At 52.6% G+C, this 23,346-nt stretch overlaps 2 protein-coding genes across 11 annotated transcripts in view; one reads left to right on the top strand and one right to left on the bottom strand.

Annotated features, from left to right (window-relative positions):
• The first annotated feature begins 72 nt into the window (after positions 1 to 72).
• Positions 73 to 10,205, top strand: NUDT17 (nudix hydrolase 17). Of its 5 annotated transcripts, none has more exons than XM_048828646.2 (9): positions 73 to 1,107; positions 2,688 to 2,810; positions 3,513 to 3,696; positions 4,522 to 4,547; positions 5,024 to 5,116; positions 6,013 to 6,111; positions 6,638 to 6,774; positions 7,527 to 7,623; positions 8,295 to 8,488. In XM_048828646.2, the coding sequence occupies exons 2-9, from the start codon at positions 2,730 to 2,732 to the stop codon at positions 8,385 to 8,387; spliced, it is 810 nt and encodes a 269-aa protein (XP_048684603.2). In that variant the 5' UTR covers positions 73 to 1,107; positions 2,688 to 2,729; the 3' UTR covers positions 8,388 to 8,488. The 5 variants fall into 5 exon arrangements, with proteins under 5 accessions (XP_048684603.2, XP_074979072.1, XP_048684601.2 ...); XM_048828644.2 differs by lacking the exon at positions 73 to 1,107 and adding an exon at positions 1,514 to 1,697; XM_048828645.2 differs by lacking the exons at positions 73 to 1,107; positions 8,295 to 8,488 and adding exons at positions 1,516 to 1,697; positions 8,684 to 10,205.
• The window catches only part of PIAS3 (protein inhibitor of activated STAT 3), a 43,934-nt gene continuing 28,950 nt past the window's right edge, over positions 8,363 to 23,346 (bottom strand). For 5 of the 6 annotated variants that reach the window (XM_048828641.2, XM_048828636.2, XM_048828637.2 and 2 more), the window contains 9 exons: positions 22,270 to 22,404; positions 19,606 to 19,711; positions 18,898 to 18,971; positions 18,230 to 18,390; positions 17,744 to 17,880; positions 17,092 to 17,263; positions 14,843 to 14,976; positions 12,823 to 12,860; positions 8,363 to 11,851 (listed from right to left, as the gene is read on the bottom strand). In XM_048828641.2, coding sequence (XP_048684598.1) covers positions 11,588 to 11,851; positions 12,823 to 12,860; positions 14,843 to 14,976; positions 17,092 to 17,263; positions 17,744 to 17,880; positions 18,230 to 18,390; positions 18,898 to 18,971; positions 19,606 to 19,711; positions 22,270 to 22,404 — 1,221 coding nt within the window. In that variant the 3' untranslated portion in view covers positions 8,363 to 11,587. The remainder of the gene's footprint in view (positions 11,852 to 12,822; positions 12,861 to 14,842; positions 14,977 to 17,091; positions 17,264 to 17,743; positions 17,881 to 18,229; positions 18,391 to 18,897; positions 18,972 to 19,605; positions 19,712 to 22,269; positions 22,405 to 23,346) is intronic. The other variant, XM_048828640.2, reaches the window with a different exon arrangement.

Here is a 23,346-nt window from a genome sequence, read left to right as displayed (position 1 = left end):
CAGGCCTGAGAACCTCACCCAGAAAGCTCTGGGGCTGGTGAAAGATGCCAGCTGGACAATTTAGGAGACTACAGTTCCCTAGTTCTGCCTTACAGTCTAGGCATGGGCAATACCAACTCCGCATACACACCTGCCATGCCAGCGTGTGGTCTCCATAACCCGGTCAGTCCTTGACCTCTCTGCTGAGAGTGCCACCCCCCTGGCCAGCTGCCAGGATGCTCCGCTGAGTCTGAAGTTCCTTGCAAAACCTCTCTGCTGATCCTGCTAGGTCTGGAATTGTCCGTGATGAGCCCAGCCGGGGGACCACAATCTGTGCCTCGTCTGCACCAGGGTTTCACAGCGAGATCGCTGTTTCCGTGTAAACCCACCTGTTGCTTGCAGTGCGGACAAAGCCGCACCATGGCTGAGATGCTTGACACGGTGGTAGAAGACTGCAGGAGGCTGAGGAAAACGTCAGAGCATAAGTGGCAATCTAGTCACAGCGCGGAGCCAGCTGAACCCCTCAGACAGTGCGCTGGCCCGGCATGTTTTTATTACCTGCAAGGTTTATCTCTAGTGCATCTATTTCACTGTCCTCTAGGGCAGTGGTTCTTGACCTTTTTTCATTGGTGGACCTTTAAAAAATTTCAAATGGAGGTGCAAACCCCTTTGGAAATCTTAGCCATGGTCTGCGGACCCCTGGGTTGAAAACCACTGTTCTGTGTAACAACAACCTTTCACAGACCCCCTTAGACATAGTCTATGGACCACAGGTTGAGAACCTGTTTCAGAGTAACAGCCGTGTTAGTCTGTATTCGCAAAAAGAAAAGGAGGACTTGTGGCACCTTAGAGACGAACCAATTTATTTGAGCATAAGCTTTTGTGAGCTACAGCTCAGGAGCTCTGCACCTGGGTGAGATCCCATCTGCCCTCCAGTGGCTGCGGATAGCGGCAAGAAGCCCTAAGCATGGAGGCTTCACCCATCACTGCTAGCAGGAGTAATAATCTCCAGGCCGGAGACTTTTACGAACCAAGAAACTTTCCTCTTGCTAAACCTTCCAGGCCAGCTGGACCAGAGGCCCTCGTGTGGGCAGGTTTCCGGGCCCGCCATCAGGGGCGAGGCGCAAGGTAGGAAGGTGTAATGGGAGCAGCGGGATCACCGCCGGAGGCACTTAGACTGAGATGGGGGCACGCTCTTTGTGGCAGGGCCTGGCTGTTTGTTCTGCGTCTGTACAGCGCCTAGCGCCATGGGGTCCTGGTCCAGGACAGGGCTCCAACAGATGGAGGGGAAGGGTCTCCACCGCTTCCAGAGGGCAACACCCCCAGCTCCTTGGGATGCTGGGTTCCGCCCCAGCCAGGGTCCGCGCGCCCCACCTCCAAGGGGAGATTCGGGTTCCAAGGGGCTGCAGCGATTGGGGGGGGGGGGGCATGTGCCCAATTCCTGCTGGAAACGCCGGTAGGGGATCCCCGATTGTCCTGCCGCGGCTGAGCCGGTTGCACGGCGAGCAGCCAGCAGGGGGCGCCCCTCTCCACTCGCTGCCCGGCTCGCGCCTCTGTGGGGCCTGCAGCCGCCGCGGCTCCCGGGTTTCCTGCGCTCGCGGCAAGTCCCCGAGCCAGGGCCGTGCTCCCCCGGCACGGCGCCCATGGAGAGCCTGGCGCGGGGCCTGGTGCGGCTGGCCAAGGGCAGCGCCCGGCCCGAGCGCGCCGGGTTCCTGCAGGTGCGGGCCCGGGGGCACAGCGGGGCGCTTGGGGGGGGGGGGGGGCTGAGTGTGCATGGAGGTGGGGGGAGAGCGGGGTGTGCAGGGGGACTGGGGGAGGGTTGGGCGTGCAATAGGAGGGGCTGGGGGGGCACAGGACTGCGTATGCAGGAGGTGGGGTGGAGGCTGGGTGTGGGGGTGTGTGCAAGGGGAGGGGATGGGTGTGCAGGGGGACGCAGTGTGCAGGGAGGTTGGGGGAGGGCTGGGTGTGTAAGGAGGTTGGGGAGGGGGCTGGGTGTGCAAGGGGACTCGGTGTGCAGGGAGGTTGGGGGAGGGCTGGGTGTGTAAGGAGGTTGGGGAGGGGGCTGGGTGTGCAAGGGGACTCGGTGTACAGGGAGGTTGGGGGAGGGCTGGGTGTGCAAGGGGGGTGGTTTAGGTTAGTGACAGAGCCAGAACTAGAACCCAGGAGTCCTGGCGCCCAGGCCCCTTCTCTAGCCACTAATCTGGACCCAGCGACCCCTTTGCGCTCCCTCCTCCATGAGGGACTCTGGCCTGAGGCCTTCTCCGGCAGCCGCCTCTCACTCCGGAGGCCCCATTAACCTCTCCTCCCTGCAGGGGCAGGCCAAAGATAAGGGAGGTGCCGTGCAGGCGGGAGCAGGTGTTCAGGCCGTGGGCGCTGTGCTCCGCTGAGGACAGCCCGGTCTGTTTCCTGGGCCGAGTCTAGTCAATGGGGCGCCTGCTGCCATCAGGACTCCTGGGCTCCATCCTCAGCTCTGGGCGAGGATGTGGGCAAGTGGCTAGAGCAGGGGATCGGTCTCTAGTCTCCAGTCTGCCCCTGAGTTGGCTGAGTCCCATCTCCTCTCCATGCCCAGTCTCCCCTCTGGAGCGGGGAGGGTCCTGCCCGAGCTGCTGGGCTCTGTTGCCCACAAGTAATGTGTGTAAAGGGCTGGGAGCCCCCCATGAAGCATGCTGAGAAGACAAGGCCTGTGATTTCCCTGCTCTCTCTCTCAGAGCATCACCGGGCACTTCTGTGCTCCCCACGAGGACGAGGCGATGGTCAGCTGCGGCTTGGACCAAAACCAGTTTGTCATTTCCGACAGCGAGTTCCCTGGCTCCACCAGGATCCTTTTGAAGGTCAGGACATGTTGCGGGGAGGCACTTGTATCTAAACTGATAGGCTTGAAGGGAGCGGCTAGAGCAGTGGATTGGGTGTCGGGACGCCTGGGTCCCCCACTCCTCTCTGGGAGGTAGTGTGTTTGGGTAGTTAGACCTGAACACGTGCTGTCAGGACTCCTGGGTTCTATTTCTGCCTCTGTCACTGCCTTGCTGCATGGCCTCGGGCAAGCATCTGTGCTTCAGTTTCTCCACCTGCAAGCTGAGAACAGTCTAGTAATATCTATAAAGTCCTCAGCGCTCCCCGGTTGGTCGGTGCCATGTAACTTACTAACATACAAGAGCCCAGTGCATTTTCTGGGAGGAGGAAGGGGCTTAGCCCAGGGTCCTTACCAAGGAAAATCGAGCTGTTCTGAGCTCCGAGGCACCGTGTGGAACATGCCTGGGTATGTGATATTGGCCGCAGCGTGTCTGGCGACTGCCTGCGTCAGCTGCGGATCCTGTCTGCTCCTCGTGCCCTTTGCATAGCAAGAAGGGTTGGCCCAAAATGACCCCTCTGCTGTGTTAAACCCCAGAGGTGGCTGCATGTCACAGCTGCTGTGCGGAGAAACTTGGTGGAGCTCTTTGGGATGAAAGGTCCGACGGGCCTGATCTGGGAAGCTGCAGTCCCTTCTGAGACCTGGTGTGACTGTTACCAAATACTCGCTCCTTTTCCTTCCGCAGAGACCGTCCTTTTGTCCCATCAAGCACCTGGAGGAGAGGCAGGCTGCCACGCTGCCAGAGGCGCTCCGAGGCCGTGGGGTAGACGTGGGGGTGGCTGTCGTACTGCAGTCCGTTGACAGGAGAGTCTTGCTCACGCGAAGGGCCAAGAATCTCAGCATCTTCCCCAACATCTGGGTGCCCCCCGGTGAGAGGACACGGACAAGGCTGGCTTAGAAATGGCCGAGCCAGAGCCCAGGCACTCCAATGGGGACCTGGTGATGCGTCTAGCTGGGGTTTCCTGTCAATTGCCTGCCTGGCCCATGGACGGGGAGCAGTTCTGTGGTCATTGGAAGGGGGAGAGGGTTGTTTAGAGGGAAGAGTTGGAGACTGGGAACTGAGCCTCTTAAATCGTATTCCCAGGCCTAGGAAAGGAGTTGTGGGCTAGTGGTTAAAGACAATGATTGGGAGACCGGACTCCTGGGTTCCATTCACAGCTTTGCCACTGACTTTGTCGTGTGACCTTTGCCAAGTCAACTTCCTTCTCTTAGGCTCCCTCCCCTTCCTGCCCCGCTGTCCTTACCTAATGCACTGGGGTGTAACTCACTAGCTGCGTTGAGATCCTGCAGTGAAAGGCGCTAGGGCCGTGCAGACAATTAAACAGCAGGAAGCTGGAAGGAAGTGAAACGGCCGAGCCCTTTGTTAAACCAGCCCGGTAGGGGGAGAAAACGCTGCTGCCGGGAGATCAGCCACCCCTGGGGGACCCTGCTGTGACTGGAGTGTTTCTTCTGCTAGGGTTGTATGTTATCTGTGCCGGCCAGGAGGCCCAGTCACAGACCAGGTTCCCATGATGCTAGGTGCTGTACAGACCCAGAACAAAGACAGCCCCTGTCCTCCTCCCTCCAACCCCCCCATAGGCTGTGAGACCACCAGGGTCCAGCAGCAGCAGCCACGGGGAGCATCTCCGTTGCCTCCAGGGGGCGCTGGACCTGCTCACTGTGCCGCTTACCGCTCCCGATCTCTCCCCTTGCAGGTGGGCACATGGAGCCGGACGAACAGGTACCGCCTTGACATGCCGTGCGGATGCCAGTGGGGTTGGTTTGAATGGGCGAGTGGTGGGGGGCAGCAGGTGTGGGGGGGGTCTCTGTGCCTACATGGGGAAGGGAAGGGAAGGGGATAAAGCTGAGCGTAGTGTAATTTTCCCTGGGATTTTCAAATGGGAACTGGGGTAGGCGCTGCTTAGAGCCAGGGACGGCATCAGAGCTTCTGGGTTCTTGGTCTGACTCTGCCACGTAGGAGCTGCGTGGCCTTGGACGAGTCACTTCCCCTCTCGGTGCCTCGGTTTCCCTATCTGTAAAGTGGGGTGCCAGCTTAGCATGCAGAGGCTTGTGAAGCTCTTGAGTTCTGCGGCTAGGGGGCGCTGTTACGGCGCAGCACGGTACCAGGCTGGATTCCAGAGCCCCTGGCGCTGCGGAACGTAGGACGCAGGCAGGCTGTGCCGGGCCGGCTCTCACCTCGCTGTCCCTTGACCGTAGTTGCTGGAGGCGGGCCTGCGGGAGCTGCAGGAGGAGACAGGCTTGCAGCTGGAGCCGGGCAGGTTCTCCTGGACGATGCTGGGCCTGTGGGAGGTAATGTCCTGTTCTCCTGACCTGGGTCACGGGGAACCGCTCGGCACGCGCCAGGTTCCGGAGAGGCCCCAGCCTGGGATGGTCCGTGCTCAAAGCGCGAACCTCTCCGGGGGCGGGGAGGGGTGAAGGGACCACATCCATCAACCAGCAGCAGTAGCTGATTCAAGCTTCCTCTGCGGATCAGCCACTAGGGAGCGATGACTTCCCACCCTCTCCTAGCGCTAGCCACACGCGCAGCCGTGACCTGGTGCAGCGAATGGGGCTGGGGTCGAGGGCCCCCTCCTGAATCCCCAGCACTCCCTGCAGCGGCTTGCACTGAGTCACCCCGTCCCAGGATTTGGAAGGAGGCATTGCTGGGTTCAAGAGAGCGAGATTAGTCCCCCATTGATGGCGATTAGCCCGGGTGGCCAGGGACACAGCCCCAGGCTCTGGGTGTCCCAAAACCTCTGAGTACGACAAGCTGGGACTGGATCACTCACTAATTGCCCCATTCTGTTCATTCCCTGTGGGGCACCTGGCACCGGCCACGGTCGGAAGACAGGATCCTGGGCTAGATGGACCCTTGGCCTGACCCAGCACGGCCGGTCTTACGGGCACTGCTGCAGGGCTCAAACGTTCTTGGCCATTTAAGACGCTTGTTTCTTCCTCCCCCCTGCCAAAAATCGGGGCGGCAGCCCTGCTCTCGTGACCCAGCCGCTCACGTAGTGGCGCTGTTTAAACAGCTGCAGCACCCGTCCCCAGAGGCAGCTGCATTTCGCTGCTTCACAAAGTGCGCTAGAGGCCTTCAGGCAGGGGGGCGTTCAGGATCCAGCCACCGGCCCTCGGCTTCTGCCTCTGGGGCGGGGCCGGGCCTTCGGGGCTGCCGAATCCTAGCTCCTGGTTCTCCGTCTGCGCAGTCCGTGTACCCGCCCACGCTGAGCAGAGGGCTGCCGAGGCGGCACCACGTCGTCGTGTACCTGTTGCTGCTTTCCACCGAGAGCCACCGGCAGCTGCAGGTGAGCGCCCCCGAGAGCACGGGTGGGGAAGATCTAAGGCAGCTGCTGGGGGGCGTTGCTGGGGGGTGACTAGTGACCCCTGACTGAGGGGACTGCTCGGCCCCGGAGAAGATGGTCGGGAGAGATTAGGTAGAGAGTTGTTCTTACGTGTCCTGATGTACATCCATTGCCTGGGCTTGCTGTCCCCAGACCCCACCCTCCTCAGCATCTTGAAGGCGTCCTTAGGGGAGCCGGCCGTGCAGGTTTCCTACGTTCAGCGCCACAAGCCCTGGGCCTCAGCCCTGGGCGTGCGGGACCCTTGGAGGAATTCAGCCTCCAGGGCCTGTTCAGACCTCGGTTTCTCCGCTGAGATGACCAGCGCCTGTCCCTTAGGTTTGACTGTGGTTCCGAGCCGGCTTAGCGGCTTGTCTCCCAGCCCTTTGCCCGGGCCTGCCCGTACCCCATTGGTCATCAGTCACGGCGACTCCAAGCCCCAGAGAGTGCCGAGCCCTGCTCCCGGCCCTCAGAGGCATATGTTGGATTTCAGACGAGGATCAAGGCGGACGGGAGCGAGGTGAGCGCCTACGCCTGGCTGGAACCCCACGTTCTGGAGTGTATCGCGGCTGTCGAGGACGGAGCAGAGAACATGGGGCATGTGCCCAGCAACCTCCCCCCAACCATCAAGTAAGGAGAGTGATTTGCCAACCCAGCCTGGGCGGTTTTCCTCTAAGAAGGGGAGGAATGATGATCTTCCCTTGGAGAGACAGGCTGCATGGTCAGAGGCAGGGCTCTGCTCCCCCGCCTCTGAAATGCAGCCAGGTCTGGGGAGGAGCATTGTCACTTCCCAACGGGAAGTGGAGAGGACTCTCCGGAGGGCAGAATGGAAGTGCCTAGGTTGGGATTTGGCCAGCAGACACGGGGTTAACACGCCTAGGCGGAAATGCCCTTTATTGGCCCCCCTGCTGGGTGTCTCTGAACAGCAGCAGCTCTTCTGCCCCCATGCTGGACCGCTGCTCAGGGGAGCGTGTTCCACACCCCAAAACTTTCCCCCAGCTTCTCTCATCTGTTCACCCAGGGCTAGATGGTCCCCCAGGCCAGGGAGCCACAGCACCTGCCCTGCTGGGTGTGGGCTTTACCCGTCTCAGGTACCGCCCCCCAAGCAGGGGCAGGGGCCCTGGTTCCAGTGCAGTCATGGAGGGGGCTGTGGAAGCTGCCCTGTAGGTAACTCTCACTACAGCCTTCCTTCAGTTAAAGCCAGGGAAGTTAGCCCTGGCCTGGCGGGAAGGAGCGGCCCATACAGTGACTAGCCCTCACTGGCCACGCCGGGGGTGTTTCGTGCATCAGGCCTGCTCCGTGTTCTCACTCCCCGCTCCGCGTTACTGAGCTGCCAGCCATAACACGGCCCCTCTGAGTAACTTCCATGATGATCTACCCAGAGCCACGGAGCTGAGCGGGGGCTCGGCCCAGCCCACGGAGCTTCCTATTGCGACCTTCCTGAACACAGCACCTGCAGCGGGGGAAGATGTGGAGCGGGTGAGCACTGGGACCAGGTTCGCCCTGCGGCTCTGGCTAGACACCTTAGCTGTGCGAGACAAGTGAGCAGCGAAATCCCAGGCCCCGGCCTCCCCGCAGGGCAGACAGCTGGGGAGCGGAGCAGCCGCCTCAGTGCTGAGTGGCTGGTGAAGCAGGTCGGCTCCGTCACCACCGCCGGCCCTCGGACCTGCTTTTCCAAGCAAGGCTGCCGAGGCCTGCCAAGAATGAAGTTCCTTCTCACTGCTCCAAGCCCTAGCAGGAAGGGAAGGCGGGGAGTGGGGTCGCTCTCTGGCCCTCCCTCCTATGAAGGAAGCGACCGACAGGTGGTTGCAGCCCCTTATGAAGGGAAGGCACGTCCTGAATGGACTAGGTGGGAATGCCAGCACTAAGGCCAAACCCCGGCTGCCTAGGATGGGGGGGGCATTCACTGTCTTGGAAGCCAGAGTGTGGACAGACACGTCAAGTAACATTAGAACAACGCCCCTGCCCTAGCCATCCAAGTGTCTTGCTTAGCCAAAGGGGGCACTGAAGAGACAGCATGTGTCAGTGGTTTGAGCTCAGGACTGCAAGCAAGGAACTCCCGTTCCAATTCCGAAATCCCACTGACTACTTCATGGCTCTGCCTCAGTTTCCCCTTATGTAAAATGGGGCTAACTCACCCTTCTCCCCAGGTCCCAGCTGCTCAAATCCAGCTTGAACAGAGCTCTGCTCCACCAGTCACCGACACCAGCACAGTGGGGGGTGTTTTGAACTTTATTATCTAAAAGGTAGTTTGCATATACAGAAGTGTTGCAAATAATAGAACAGCTGGATATCAAACGGACAGAATAAATAAACCAGAGAAAGTGGCTAGCTGCTTTTTAAAGGTGTCTAGATAATGTTCACCGTGTGTGAGAGCTTATAAAACACTAAGGGACTTCAGACAGTATCAAAACCCTAGACACTCCTTTATCTCCCCCACCCCACACAAACCCTCTACACAAACAACTTGTATGTACAAAACTTGAAAACAGCCAGCGCTCCCTGCAAAGGCTTAATACCGTAATGTCTGTCTCCTCAGCTTCTAGCTGCCTCAACCACCACCTGTACGTAACACTGAAAGTACCTGCCTCTCAAAGGGTACAGTGGAGCCACTATTGCCACGTGAGTTGACCAGCCTGCGACTGGCCCTGGAGGATCTTGGTAGGAGACAGTACAAAGGACAGATGGGTAGGGTTACAAATATGTATAGAAATCTACCTTTACTGGGAGCTGGTCTGTCTGTTCCCCCTCCCCCCCAACATCAGAACTTTTAAAACCCACAAACAATTACGTTCCCACTGAAAATGTACATAGTACATTTGTTCTGGTCCTAAGTCCCTTTTCAGTTTGGTGTTGGGAAGATGAGCAGAGAGAAAGAGGTTTGCAAAAGTTCAGTAATCTCTCAAAGCACCATTTTTCCAAAAAGCAAATCCTCTATCTAGCACTTCTCCACCAAGGATTTCAAAGCAGTTCACACAAGTGGGGGAAGGATAATTCTCCTTGTTTCACAGAGGGCTAAGTCTGTCACTTGGAGGTTTCCAGGTGAAAAGAACCAAGCAAGCTAGTTCTGAGGGCTGGTATTTTGAAGGTGACTAGTAGTTGGTTCATCGTTTTCCAGCCGACCGCTCTTTAAATGAAGAGCTGGAACAGCATCAGCTGGACGTAGTCCCTCTCCAAAACAGAGGAAAAATGATTAGCGCAACTAAGAATGCAAGGTAAAGCTGCACCTCAGCAGGATTCACTACAACTGATACAAGAGCCAGTAAAGTCACAGCAGGATTCTGGGCACAGCTACTTGACTCCTGACCCCGGACCACCCTTCTCCAGAACCACAGGGAACCAGGTTTGTTTTGAAGTTCTTGATGGAGACACTTGTGCGGGGAAAAAGGTGCAAAAAAATGCTACACGTCGTACCCTTCTGAGTGCCATTTTGACCATGTCATGGTGCATCGAACTCACGTGCCAATCTTGCTATTGTGATCAAAAGAATTTAACTTGGCCGTAGGTGCTTGGGGTGGTTGGCGAGACCCTGCTTACGCAGGACCCTTGAAGAAGCGGCTGTGATGCTGTAAAGGTTACAAACTAAGGCATCCATTTAAAGACATAAATAAAACAGGCAGCAGGCAATGCGCTGTCCCCGCCAAGGCGCGGTAGCGGGGGCAACACGACCTTCATTTCGTCCTCAGGAGATACAGACACAGGGAGGTCTTTGGAGTTTGGAATGTACAAAAGCTGTAACTGAAAGATACAGATACAGCTTTGTTCTCTGTACAGCTCTGTACTGGAAATACTTAGGAGGAGGAAAAGAAATCTACAGTTTAAAAAAAAGACATCGTAATTCCAAACGAGACAGCCTGGGCTGAGCTGCCCAGTGCCCCCGCGAGGGGACAGATGGGAGACAAAAGCCCTGGCAGTCACCCTACTCTGCCTCTGCTCGATACTGTCCTGTCTGCAGGAGGGTTTGCAAGCAAGAACCCCTCCCCTTCTTGCCTCCTCTAGCGTCCCAATAAAGAACTGCATCAACTCACGTGTAAATGCCCCTGATGGGACATCAATTCAAACGGCCTCTTTTTGTCTTGATTCTTACCAAAAAAAAAGTGTGTGTGTGGGGGGGGGGGGGCACAAATTGTAATGAGGACACAAAACTAAAACAGCAGCCAGGAAAATGTCTGATTTTAAAGGACCGTGGGTGGTGAATTCATAATTAAAAAGTTAACGTTTCCTTTCCTGTGCCACTCGTAACGCCACAGCATGTTCATTTAAAAAAAAAAATACACCTTTAAAAAAAAATCCCTTTTTTTCTCCTTGAAAACGGATCAATCAGTTTCTCTTTCTGGTTCTCACCTACGAGCACGTTCGGTTGCAAGCACGAGAGGTTTGCACCGGGGTTTGAAGAACGGATTCGCTTAACAGAGCTGAGTTTGGGGCCCAACGGTGTTGCTTCGGATCATACAATTGAGGCCAAGGCGGGAGGGAGCCCCAACTACTCACCTGCTTCATGGGAATACTTAAGTGCTGCAGGCTACAGATTCACCCTCCCCTCAGTGGCTAGGTCTCTGCTGGGGAACGTCCATATTTGCTGGATAGGGTTTGGAATCAGGGCTCAGTTACAGCATCTGTTTTCCTGCCCATTTGTTATTTAAACCCTGGGACAGCAGAGGTTCTCAGCACAGCATGGTAGCTGGAAGCCGAAGTTTGCTAGCCCCTTTCTGAGTCACCAGCTCTTTGCTCTAACCCAGGCGTGGGAGGGCAGACTCCCCAGGGAAGGAGGGGAGCAAAGAAGAGGATCAAAGAGTGAAGAATGCCATAGGAGCCCAGATCCAGCTCAATCCCTACTGCCAAAGTGCTTGTGTTGGTGCATAAAAGCAGTGGGCAGCTCCCTGAAAGACACCCACCCACCTTCCATCCATGCCTGGAGGGTTGCTGGACCCAGACAAATTTCTCTCCTCACCCCGCTTCGGGGAGTCAGCAATGGTGCGCTGCAAAGAGATGCAGAAGGTGGGTGACATCCTGGAGTGGGGGGGGGAATGGCTGCTAAGTCCTGCTTTGGCCACTAGATGGTGCTGTTCTAGCAGTACAGCATCAAGGTGGGGATTATCACTGTAGGATCTTTGTGCAGAATCCTACCAAAAAATAAAGTGAAAAACACAGTTTTAAAATGGTCTTGAAAAACAGAGGTTACCCCCGACCACTGGCACCCCCCAGCAAGTGGTACCAGTATGCTCAGGCGGACGCGTGCAGAACTGAAAGCCCTCCTGCGAGGCTCCAAGGTTGGGCTTAACAGGGGAGTTGCCCTGACCGAGAGAGACACTTAGGAGACCTGGTACTGGTTGGGTCCTTTCCATCCCAGACAAAAGCCCAACTCAACAGCAGCTGCTGAAAATCTGCTTTTCTCTCCTATCCTTGGGGTAAACCGAGATGCCAGTGTGCCCTGGGCCTAGGGTTAGTCTAAGGAAATGATGTCCGGCCTGCAGCCTGGGAGAGCTGCGCTGTTACTCATTGTCCCATTATGCCCATGGCTCTCCCGCAGCGTGTTCGTGGAGACAATGCTGCTGATGCGGCCGCTGGTGGGGCTGATGCTGTTGTGGGATCCTGCCATGACGGGAGCCAGGGGGTTCATGAAATGGGTAGACGTGCCTCGGTACTGGAAGAAATGGCTCAGGGCGTCCTGTTCATCCAGGGAGGTGATCACGGAAGGGCTGTAGTGCTGCCGGGCAAGGAACAGAACATCAATCATTAGACTGGGCGCCTATTCAAACCCCTCCCAAACCCCCTCCGGTGCTTAGAGCGCTGGCGGTGCCCGATCTGCAAGGGGAACAGACGTCACTGCAAAGCAACAGATTTCACTGCTTGCGCTACCAAGAGGGGGAAAGGGAACAGCAGGAAAGGAGAGAGTTGAGAGTCACAAGTGATACTCCTGAGATTTGGGGGAACTGTACCAGTTTACCAAGACTTCACCTGAGCCAGCTGCCTCCCATTTGGTATAACCCGACAGAGAGCTTAGGCTTTGCTGTAGCTGGAACTCCACGCCAGGTTAGAATGGCGCAGCTGAAGAAGAGATACGCAGTGGTGGCGAGACGAGGCCCAGGAAAGAGAGAGAAACCTGTTGTACCAGCTCTGAAAGGAAACGGCACTTCAAGTTCCCCTAAGTCAGAAGAAGGTATTTCTAGCTAGCTCAATCACCAGCTCTGCCCTGAGTCACCTGTGAAAGGATCAAATGCCAGGCAGGCAGAGAGCAGCCCCTGGTTAACAAAAAAAATACACCCACTTTCTAAACTGCACTGCAAGTTTGTCTAGATTCACTAGCAGGTAAGTGATATAGTTTCAACTCAGCGCCCTACCTCCTTCCAGAACCTGGAGTAGTGAGGCAGAGTGGAGAATACAGGTGCTAATAAGGAGAAGAGTCATGTATCGAAAGCAAGAATCCAGCATTCCAAGCCACAGACAGCACATGGACCATTCCAGACAACAGCAATGGAACCTAAAGGCATGTGGCTGAGCGAGGCCACGTGAATGTTGGACACATCAGGCCCAGATTGCTACAGTGGAGGAGGAGGAGGATTGGCTGAGAGGAAAAGGACAGGGTTACTAGTCTACAGATTTACCAGGGAGGAGAGGGGGAAAAAAAAAGAGAGAGAGAGAGAGAGAGAGAGGAGAGAGCCCCCCACATAACCTTACCTGATTTTCACTTTGAAGGAAGGTAAACAAATCCAGACCTAGAAAAATAAAAGGGGAAAATATCTTAATGGTAAATAAATTTATGGGGGAGGGGGAGGGAGCCAATTTGTGCTAGATTTTAAGAGTCAACGAATGGGATGGGATCTAACTGATTCTTTAGAGACGGTTACATCCGGATCCACCTCAATACTGTAGGTCAGTAACTGACTGTGATGGCTGCCTTCTTGGCCAACACCAGGGAGAGAAGTGGGGACTTCCAGAGCTAAAAGCATAAGCTGCTACAGCTTGAGCTAACGAGCTACGGCTCTGTAGCTGCAGTTGTCACAACTAGTATCCTCTGTAGATTGCCAGAGGGGGTCCTCTGGTGCACACTCCCCAGTGGGCTACAAAGCCATCTGTAACTGATCATGTAGCCTTGGTGTTGAAATACATCGGGGGCTAGATTCTCACACAGTGTTAGGGAACCTTAAATTGGGTGCGAGTCCCAGCATCACTGTGCAAAATTTACGAGCACATTTGCCAACTATCTATAGGATTCACTTTAAATAAGAATCCTTAACATCACGCACTGCTGAAGTGCCAGCCATCTCGGGGGTGGAACACAGCAGCTGTTTAACAGCACTCAGCAACGCTACCGAGCAGCTCAGGATGGGGGAGTGCAAAGCATGTCTACAAACAGAAGCTACAGGTGGAATTTAGGGAGGCAATGTCCCAAAGCGGAATGGCCCAGATGCTGGTGTTGGGTGCATTTTGAAAGAAAAATGCACCCGAGGTCCTTAGCGTCACAAAGCTCAGGGCTAGAGCTGGGCAAAGAGGTTTTTGGGGTTTTGTCAAAAAATGCAGTTTCGGTCAACCTGAAACTTGCCTGGGATGGGGGAGACAGAATCACTCCTCTGGAGCAGGGACCTGACTGCAGATCGACCCCCTCCCTGGTGAGCACCTCACCCACTAGGCTACAGGCTACTCTGGGTGGGCTGCCCTCAGTCTTTTCTGTTGCAACTGTTCCACTTTGCATAAACCGTTAAATATTCATTGGGCCAGAGAGAGAGACTCTCTAGGCCTCACGCAGGAGGGAGGGGACGTGGGTTCAAATCCCTCCTCCGATTCCGGCAGGATGAAATGAAACTTTTTGTACAACCCGAAATGGACACCCATGCCCTGTGTGCTGATGCCAGACAGCTAGGAACCACCTAGTTTATCAAAGCTTCCTAACAGGCCATCAGCCTGTTACCGTGCAAGTGTTCCACCAGCCAAGGAGGAGGAGAGGGAGTGTGCTCAGTGGTCTATGCGTGGGACTGGAAATTAGAACACTGCTCGTCCTGTCTCTGCCACTGACTTGCTGTGCGACCTCAGGGCAAGTCACTTTCTCTCTCTCTCACCTCTCTCTGTCCCCATCTGTAAAGCTGGAATTTTAAGGTCTCCTTCAGTGGGGAATGGCGAGTGATTTTTGTGAACAACTTGGAGAGACTCAGATGACAGGAAGCTGTTTTCTAGATCAGTGAACTATTGCCTTGCAATCTTAGATCAGGTCTGAGGAGGTTACAATGAATGACACAAGTCTCTCGACTCTTCCAGGGTGGAGCTGGCTGCCTCCACTTCCCCTTATGGCAGCCACAGGAGCAAGACCAGGAATGGAAGTCTCTGGTCATGAAAAGCATTAGCCACTAGGCCAGCGAATAGCTAAGTCTTCTCTATCCTCTGTTACTAATCATCAGTTTTCAATTATTCTGCCTCACTAAGGCGCTCACCTGCAGGTCTGCAGAAATCTCGCACCAGGGCTGGTACTTCAGGCTCCTGCTTCCTGTCTAAGAGAACTCTGCCATTCAACGATACGTGCTCTGATCTGCAACAGTCATGAGGCTGCTCCAAGCCTTGCAAGGCTGGGCGAAAGAGCAGCCCAAGTACCTTTGTGGGTTAGATCATCCATAACTGATTTGGAGGCCATGGGCGCTGAGGTCTTGGTCTGGTAAACTGGTACAGTTGCCCGAATAGGTGATTTGGAAAGCACTGCTCTCCTTACCTTGAATCTCTGATGGCACCTGGTAGGAAGGATGGTATTCAGGGATTGGGAGGCTGGAGAGATAGTCGCTGCCGATAGCTGCCATGGGAGGACTTCGAAGCACAGAGGATGGCTGGTGATCAACATTTAACACCCTGAAATGGAACAGAAACCCAATAAGGCAGAGCAAAGCAACCATAACTCCGGGTGTGAAACACACCAGCAGCCTGCCCTTAAATTCAGGGACAGTGAAGCACCAGCAAGAAACCCCGAGAGACAATACTGGACATCAAGCAGCAGGCCCCACCCCACCATGGGAAATGAGACACAGACGCAGCGTCACCATCTGTCTTGAACACCCAGCCCCATTAGGCCTCAGCTTCAGAGTTTATCAGTGACTAGCTGCACTCTTGTGCAGTGCCTCCATCCCAGAACTGTTATTGGCTGTCCTACCTATGCCCTCAGCTTGTGCATATAGGGAAGCCAGTGTCATGCAGTGGGCAGAGCACTGGACTGGGACTCAGGAGACCAGGGTTCTATACCCGGCTCTGTCACTGGCCTGCTGGGTGACCTTGGGCAAATCACTTCCCCAATCTGTGCCTCTGTTTCCCCATCTGTAAAATGGGGATAATGCTACTGACCTCTAGTGGAAAGCATGCTCTGAAGTCTATGGATGGAAAGAGCTATATAAAAGCCAGATATTACTACTAGGAAGAGAAAGAACACGAGATCACCTGTTTAAAGATATACTGCTAAAATAAAAATCACTAAAAAAAAAAAAAAGTGACTTGGATCTAAGGTACTTATATAGCCCCGCGTTATGGCACTACCTGAGCGCCTCACAACCTTTCGTGTTTATCCTCCCAACTCCCCTGTGAGGTGGGGAAGTGTTATTTATCCCCATTACACAGAGGAGGATCCCATCACCCTGCTCTTATCCATCGCTTGTTGTCAGTAGATCTCATAGAAGGTCAGTATCATTCTTCCTGTTTTAATGATGGAGAAACTGAGGCCCAGATCTGCAAAGGATCTTCCACTGATTTCAATACCTGTTTGTGGATCTGGGTCAGAGAAACTACAGGTACATCTACACTGCAAAAATAATAATCACCACCACCACCACAGCCGCAAGTCTTCGAGCCTGGGTCAACTGACTCAGACTTGCGGAGTTCGTGCCATCAGATTAAATACAGCAGCGTAGATGTTCCTGCTCAGGTGGGACCCAGGTCTGTCACCCAGCAAGGGGCAGTAGGTCTCAGAGCCTGGGCTCCAGCTCGTACAGGAACGGCTACACTGCTGTTTGCAGTCCCATAGCACCATCCGCAGTCAGCTGACCCGAGCTCTGAGACTCGCTGCCGTGGGAAATTATATTTATTTGTTTATACCAGTGTAGACGTACTCTAAGTGACATGCACAAAGGCCCCTTCATCATACAGGGGCTGATCCTGCTGCTGTTGAAGAAGCAATATAAGCCACAATCCTATCAGACAGTGTTTCCCAAAGTCTGAGGCATGCACTCCCAGGGGCACAAAGGACTGACCAAGGATGGGGCACAACACGTGTGCCATGGAGAGAGGACAATGCCCAAATTAATTTCTCTCTTAAATGGTGTCTAACGTTTGGAACACAGACAAGGGAAAAGCATGGTCTTTCCTGCTCTACACAGAAATTCTATGCACAAAAGTTGATACCAACTCTTGCATTTTTGTCCATTAGTCAAATCAGCAAAAAAACCACCAGAGTTGTCATTCACATACTACATATTCCAGGCCTCTGAAATCAGTACAATTCCCCAAACACACTGCTATATCTGAGTGGGCAGCAGTTCAACATGAAGCGATTGTGAAACTCAAATATAACGAGGGCTACAGCGAGTTAGTGAAACATCACACTCTGTGAATTAAAAAAGAAGGAGACACATGAATGAAAACGGCATCTACAAAAGTGACACAGGCTATCAATCCCTTTGCTTCAGGGGACGCTCTGATCATGGCCCAGGGTCAAGCCGAGATGTGCCTCCTACCCCTTTATACTATGGCGTCAGTACAACTGGCAACGTGTATTACTAGGAGAGTGGAGGGTTTGCCTTCCCTAAGCATCCTGTATGGACTTCCAGAGACAGGACACAGGACTATGGAGACCACTGGCCTGGTCCAATACATTTCCTATCTATGGGACAAGCTGCCTCTCCTTGTTACTGTGACATCTGCAGCATACAGAAAAGAAGGCAAAGACGAAAACCCAGAAAGGGTTTATAAGACGTTTCCTACCCCTTGGGCCCTACAGCCGACGGGATAGCCACAGTGGAGACAGGGCACTGTTTCTTGACAGGAGGCTCCTCCTCATCTGATGAGCTGTCCAGCGTGAGGTCGATGACCTCCACTTTCTTTTTGCTCTCCAAGGAGTGCTTTCCATCGGAGCCCACGGCATAAAGGGGGCTGGCTGCAGAGAGAGGGGAAGCAAGAAGCTGCAGTTGGCCAAGGTAGCTGAAGGCAAAGCATTGCCCCACAAAGAAGCTTTGCACTTCTACAGCATCTTCCATCTGAGGATCTCAAAGCATTTTGCAAATATTAATTAAGCCTCATAATAAAAGCATCATCCCTTTTTATAACAGACAGGGTATTAACACTAGCGTCCTAACTAAATTTCAGCTCTAGTACTTGCATTCGGCCTACCTAGAATTACCCTCTGTGGTTTCAACTGGACATGGGATTCTTCTTCCTTTCCCATTGTAAGCTATTATGTAGCACTGCTGTGCATTGTTAAACACTTGCTGTGTTTCTTGGCTGCACTTCAGTGGTGCAGCGATCCCTATATACTGATTGTATTTCAAGTATCTGAAATGCTTTTGGACCCTTCCAGAGAAAGGTGCTACGGAAAAGCAAGACATTTTTAAAGAGATGGTGCCCGTAGCTCCCGTACCCTCAATCCCATTGTACGTAGATGTCGGGCACACCTCCTGGTTTTCTTTCTTGGGCTTCATGGGACACCAGGAGCCATCTTCCATAAACTGGATCTCATCACAGTCTGTGCACGAGTTGAGGATTTCCATGAACAACCTGTCACGCAGATGAGCAAGAGCATAAGCTGAAAAAAACCATCAATGAAAAGACCCGCACCTCTGAGGAAGCCTGCCTGGCCCTGAACACTTGGGTGTTGATGTTACAGACATGAGGGGGTTGGATGGGGCTCAGGGGACTAGTAAATGAAATACAGAGAATTACATTTCAAAGTCCTGGGTTCAAGTCCAGCTCAGGCCAGTACTGACCAAGAGTCAGGCTGGTCTATGTGGAATGAGTGGGAATCTTAGACTAAGTTGTTCAAGGCAGGGACGGTCTGTACATACCAACATTAAACTACAAATAGTTTCCAGGCTGGGGCTTGGACCCAGAAACCTACTCAGCTTACCCATCAATGATCAGGCTGTCATAGGGGGCTTTCTTATCACACACAGGGCAGGTCCATGTAGGTTTCTTCTCGTTCATCTGAAGGTAGAGCGCAGCGTCAAAGCACTGGAGGTGGGTGCAGGTAATGGCTCGGCAGGGCACTATTAGCCTCATCTTACCGAGCTGGAAGACGGAGAAAGAAGAAATTAACATGCTTTGGTACAAAGCACTTTCACGGGGCACCGTGAGAAACCAACAAATTCAATTTTTTCCTATTCTGGCCCTTTCACTGAACGTGCCCAGAGAGCCAAACTTATGCCAGGAGGAGTATGTAATGTAGCATCAACTAAGGCTTCACCAGGGATGGGAAAGCTGAACCTCCTTGGACCTCCCACCCCACACATACATACAAAGTGGAAAACTTTGCACAGCCTTAGTCAGTATCACACATTTTAGGCTAACCCCAGAAAATACTATATACATACAGGTGTCTATGCTGAAAAGTTTGGATCAACATTTCCAGCGAACTTTTACGCATGGGGAAAAGGGAGCTGGTTTAATAAAAGACTCCTAAGGAAGAGAACCTTTTATAAAACCGGAATAGCAGCATTCGTATTGGTGTTACCACACGACATTTTTAGGCAAACACAAGGTGGATGCTGAAGCATAGAGAACTCGTATAGAACCCACCGGACACATGAGAGAAACCCGTAAGCTCGTTGTCGCTATCTCGCTGTCGGGATCAGCTGTTAATTTTTCTTTGACTGAAAGGAAAAAAGTTTCTCAGGTCTATCAAAAGTGTTAGTGATATTTTTAAGATTATATATCTTATGAAGTTATCTTTCTAGGAAGTGATATGGTAGCAAACTTGATATTTCTATTATATTAGACCCTAGAGGCCCCAATCAGGGCTTCCTTGGGCACAGAACAAAAAAGATCTTACAACCTACCTTTAAGAGGAAACAAGTGGAAACGATAGACAAAGGGAACACGCTACCGGTGAGCCAGCATATGATTAGTGTACTAAGCAGCAAGCACAGCACACCAGTTGACTAACCCCATTCTTAAGTGTTGGATAGATATCACAGCACAGAGGGGTTTTAAGGAGAAGAGCGGCCTTGTGAATTTTTACGTGGAGCTCCTCCCATGACGTTCCCAGCAGCCAGGCAGTTTAACCCCCTTCCCTCCACTCACAACTCAGGTATCTTTGTTTTCAACTGCAGTTCATGCTTTTCATAAAAATGGGACTGCTTGCATGTGTAACCTTGTGTGTATATGCGTTTGAAAGAGGGCTTATGGGAATTTGTGCTTGACTAGTTTGCTGTAGCAGGATTCACACCTATTCAGCTAGAGATCATGTAACAAATGGTTGAAAAACGTAAAGCAGCAGCTACTCACTCAGGGCCCGGGAGTGGTCTGGGTTCCGAATGCCCTTGGCTCTCAGCTTCTGTAGCAGTGTGACTGAAGTCAGCTGTTTCACCAGGTAAACTGACAGAGAGTAGTTCTGTTGACAGAAAGACTGATGTTAGGCCTTCTAGCCTACAAAGCAAACTATAAAGAGGGCTCGTCTCTGTTTGCGAAGCCTGGCGTAACTGTACAGTTCTGTAAAAAGGGATTTTTAACAATTACTAGCGACGCTTTGTACCTGTATAACACCCTCCTTAATGTCTATACAGACCCACACCAAAACAGGCCCTTTCAATGAAAAATTCTTGTGTGCTCGCACACTAGCCCTGGCTCCTTTTCAAGAGTTGTACCTCAGGTCTTTGGGGTCCCTCAGCAGGGGTCTACTGGGATCAGCTGTCCCTCCACCACGCCATTTTGGGTTTATCCAAATCCAACTTTTGGGGAGCCTCCACAAAGGGATCCACGCTTTAGGCCACTCCCCTTTGGTAGCTGGGCCTATTGTCTACAAACTGATCTGCCAACTGGCCCGCACTATGTGAATTCTAGGTGTTCAATCCACTAACCACACTTAAAGCTCCAGGGGACACATTTCACACAAGTGCTCTAAACTCCTCAGGTCATACAAAGATTCCAGAGTGGGGACACTGGCCCCTTTGCCCCACTGTGGGAACAACTGCCTAGCAAGGTGCCAACCTCCATGTACATCACCCGCTTGCTCTTTTGTACACCCCAAAACCTTTTCTCATAGGCCTCAGGTGCTAAGTCAAATGTACGCAATAAGGCTCTCTTGAACGGTTCATAGTTCCCAGCATCAGTCCAGTCCACTTGAGTATGTGCCTCAGTGGTTTGGGGACCCAGTAAGGGAGTGACACTACGCAGCCAGTCTGCAGGGGAATTTGGTTCAACTCACAAACTTTCTCAAAGGTGGGGAGGTAGACATCTCTTCCCCTCCCTTCCTGGAATGGGACCAATAATTTAGCACCTCTGCCCCCTGCAGGGGAGGCATCCTACAGTCTCCCCCCACTTACTGTTCCCTTTTGTCCTTCATTCAACTGCTTTTCCACATCCCATTTCACGATCCTCTAGTAGCCAGACCTTGATCTTCAGCCTCAATTCCTCCATCCAGAGCCTTTTTGCGTCCAGCTCTAGCTTCTGCCACTCCAGCTCCAGAGCTGGGGAACTGAGCCCTGCAGATGTCCAGCTGCTGCTGCAGAAGCTGTGGCTACCGCCTCTGCCATCCTCGGACTCTCTCAGAATCCTGCCTAGGTCTGGACCTCTGCTCCTGGCCTCCTCATCCCGCCCAGCCCCGCAATCAGCTGTGCCTTGTTTAACTTCCCAATGCTTACCTCTCTCTCTCCCTGCACAGCTCTGTGATGTTCTTCTTAGGAAGGTGGTTATACGCTATTTTCTGCCATTTTCTTTGACTAACCTTGTTTTTACTGCTGGGCGTCACTTATTGCAAAATACTCCTGTTCCATTCAGAATCTGCCCTTCTCCCACCAGCTGTCATGGATCGAGTGTCTGGCCTATGCCCCAGCCTATAACCAGTCTCTTGTGTGTGACCCCTTTAGCGTGCCAGATTCCAAAGATCCACAATTTTACAGGGGCAGGCCTGAGGCTTCCATGATTCCAAAACTGGGTGTTTGGGTGCCAGCACTCCCTATGTCTCTCAGGGGCTCCCTGCAGCTAGTCCAGCCAAGCCAGACTCCTGTGGGAGACTTGTGCTACCTCTTCAGGGTGCCACGCTCTCAGGAAGTTATTGCAGTGACACCAGGAAGCCTTTTCAAAACAAGGTAACAGTTTATTAGTCACCTGGCCTACAGAATCGGAAAGTCCTGAGGTTGGCAGAGAAGCAAAAGTTCAGACTGGCCAATGCCAGGACTTCACCCAGCCAAGCTCCTGAAGAATCCATCCTGACTGACTCTCTCTCTCTCTCTCAGGCCTGGTCGACACTTAAAAATTAGATCAACCTAGCTGCACCAGGTCAGAACCCTACCTCTGCTCTTACCCCAGCCCCCTGACACCTTTCCACTTTGTTCCCCAGCTTGGGGCCTTTGCTCTGCTTCCCTGCGGAGAGGTAGAGGGAAATCTCCTCGTAACCAACAGCCGAGAAGAAGATGAGATTGTCCTGGCCATTGGGATTTGCATTGTCTCTAAGGATCCTTTGTTCACATGTGTAGACTTTATTCAGTTTGTCAATGACAATGGTCTCCAAGCAGGCTGCTGCGTGAGTCAGACACCTCCATCCCCTCCCTTTACACTCAGTGTATAGCAATGCAAAGACCAGAGGGAAAACTGATGCATGCACAGGGATAATACATATACTACCAAAATGCCCACATTTGTCACAGTGCCTCGCTACCAGCCTATATTGGATGTAATCAGACTTGCTGATCTGTGTCTCATAAGCCTTCTGCTGTTAATAGCTAATGGAGATTCTCTCTTAGCTCAAGTAGTAGGAGTCCATGCTTTCAGAGCAGGAGGTCCAGCACACTCTCCCTGAAGTCACCATGCAGGTCTGAGTTGCTATGGTGTGCTGCACAATGACAATTATGAAGACCTAGGAGGCCATAGGTTCATTACAATATCTACTTGCCCGGAAAAAATCCTTTGGCTTAAAAAGGCTCAGCACCTGCTGTGCCTGACGTCACTTACTCTGCCGAACTCGGAGGACCAGTTCACAATGATCGTATTGGGAACAGTTGCCGAAAGCCGCACCAAAGGAGTGATGTTGATGGGACGGCTCGGTCGTTTTGGCTCCACACCATTTTTAGTGGGCGGCAGATAGCCCTGCAAAGGCAAGGAAGCTATTTGAGATCAACCAAGTTTCCTGACAGGGTCAATGCCCTGTATGACATACTGCAGACCCTACTCTTTTATAGCTGGCTTTATCCTGAGGTCCCCCTCCCCACCAGCGCAACATCTGAACAATCAAAACCCTGCAGCAACACAAGGGAATTTTAACCTCAGCTAATACAACATGGAATTGGAGCTAGTTTCATATTCTATGATCCGTTTTAATTTCACAACCAACTCCAAGCCCTCCTCCAATACTGACGTGCACGAAGTGTTTTCGTTTAACCAAACAGTTCTGGCTGCAGCTTTCTTGCGGGCTTTCTGTAAGGTTATTTATTTTGGACAAAAAAAAAAAGGGTTTTCTTGTCTCGGCATAGGAAGCTGAAGATGCAATTCAGACTACACATGCTATACCCATGCTATAAGATTTAAGAGGCAGATAGTACCCAATGGAACAGGAATCACTAAGACAGGATCTTCAAAAAGACTGGGGCAATGTTTCCCTTTCAATGTCTGCCTCAGGAAGATACATGGGTTACTTGTCCCAGTTTCAATGTGTTAACTGTAAAAAGCCTTAAAGAGGGGGTAAGAATTGCTCTTTCCATGTGTCTCTCTCACGAGGACATTCGTGGGCTTGGGGGCACAGCACTACAGAGACACAAGTAAAACCTCCAGCACTGGTGAGAAAATGGACCACAATATAATGCAAATTAATGAAAATTCACTGCTTCCCATTCCAGCTTAGTCATGTAGGACATATTAAAGCAGCTACAGACCCTTTATGTGAATGAGAGTATCGTGCCTTGTTCAGATTCTACACTCTTCAGGCCAGAGACCTTCTATTCTCTATTACATACAAAAAACTGCATTAAAAGAATGTCATTTAGTTACAAAGTCAAGCACTCAAAGGTTAGAAAATGCCAGAGTTATGGTTGC

Source organism: Caretta caretta, chromosome 24 (genome assembly GCF_965140235.1).
Source record: "Caretta caretta isolate rCarCar2 chromosome 24, rCarCar1.hap1, whole genome shotgun sequence".
Lineage (NCBI taxonomy): Eukaryota > Metazoa > Chordata > Testudines > Cheloniidae > Caretta > Caretta caretta.
The sequence above is the reverse complement of the archived record's forward strand: the minus strand, read 5'-3'. Positions and strand labels throughout refer to the sequence as shown.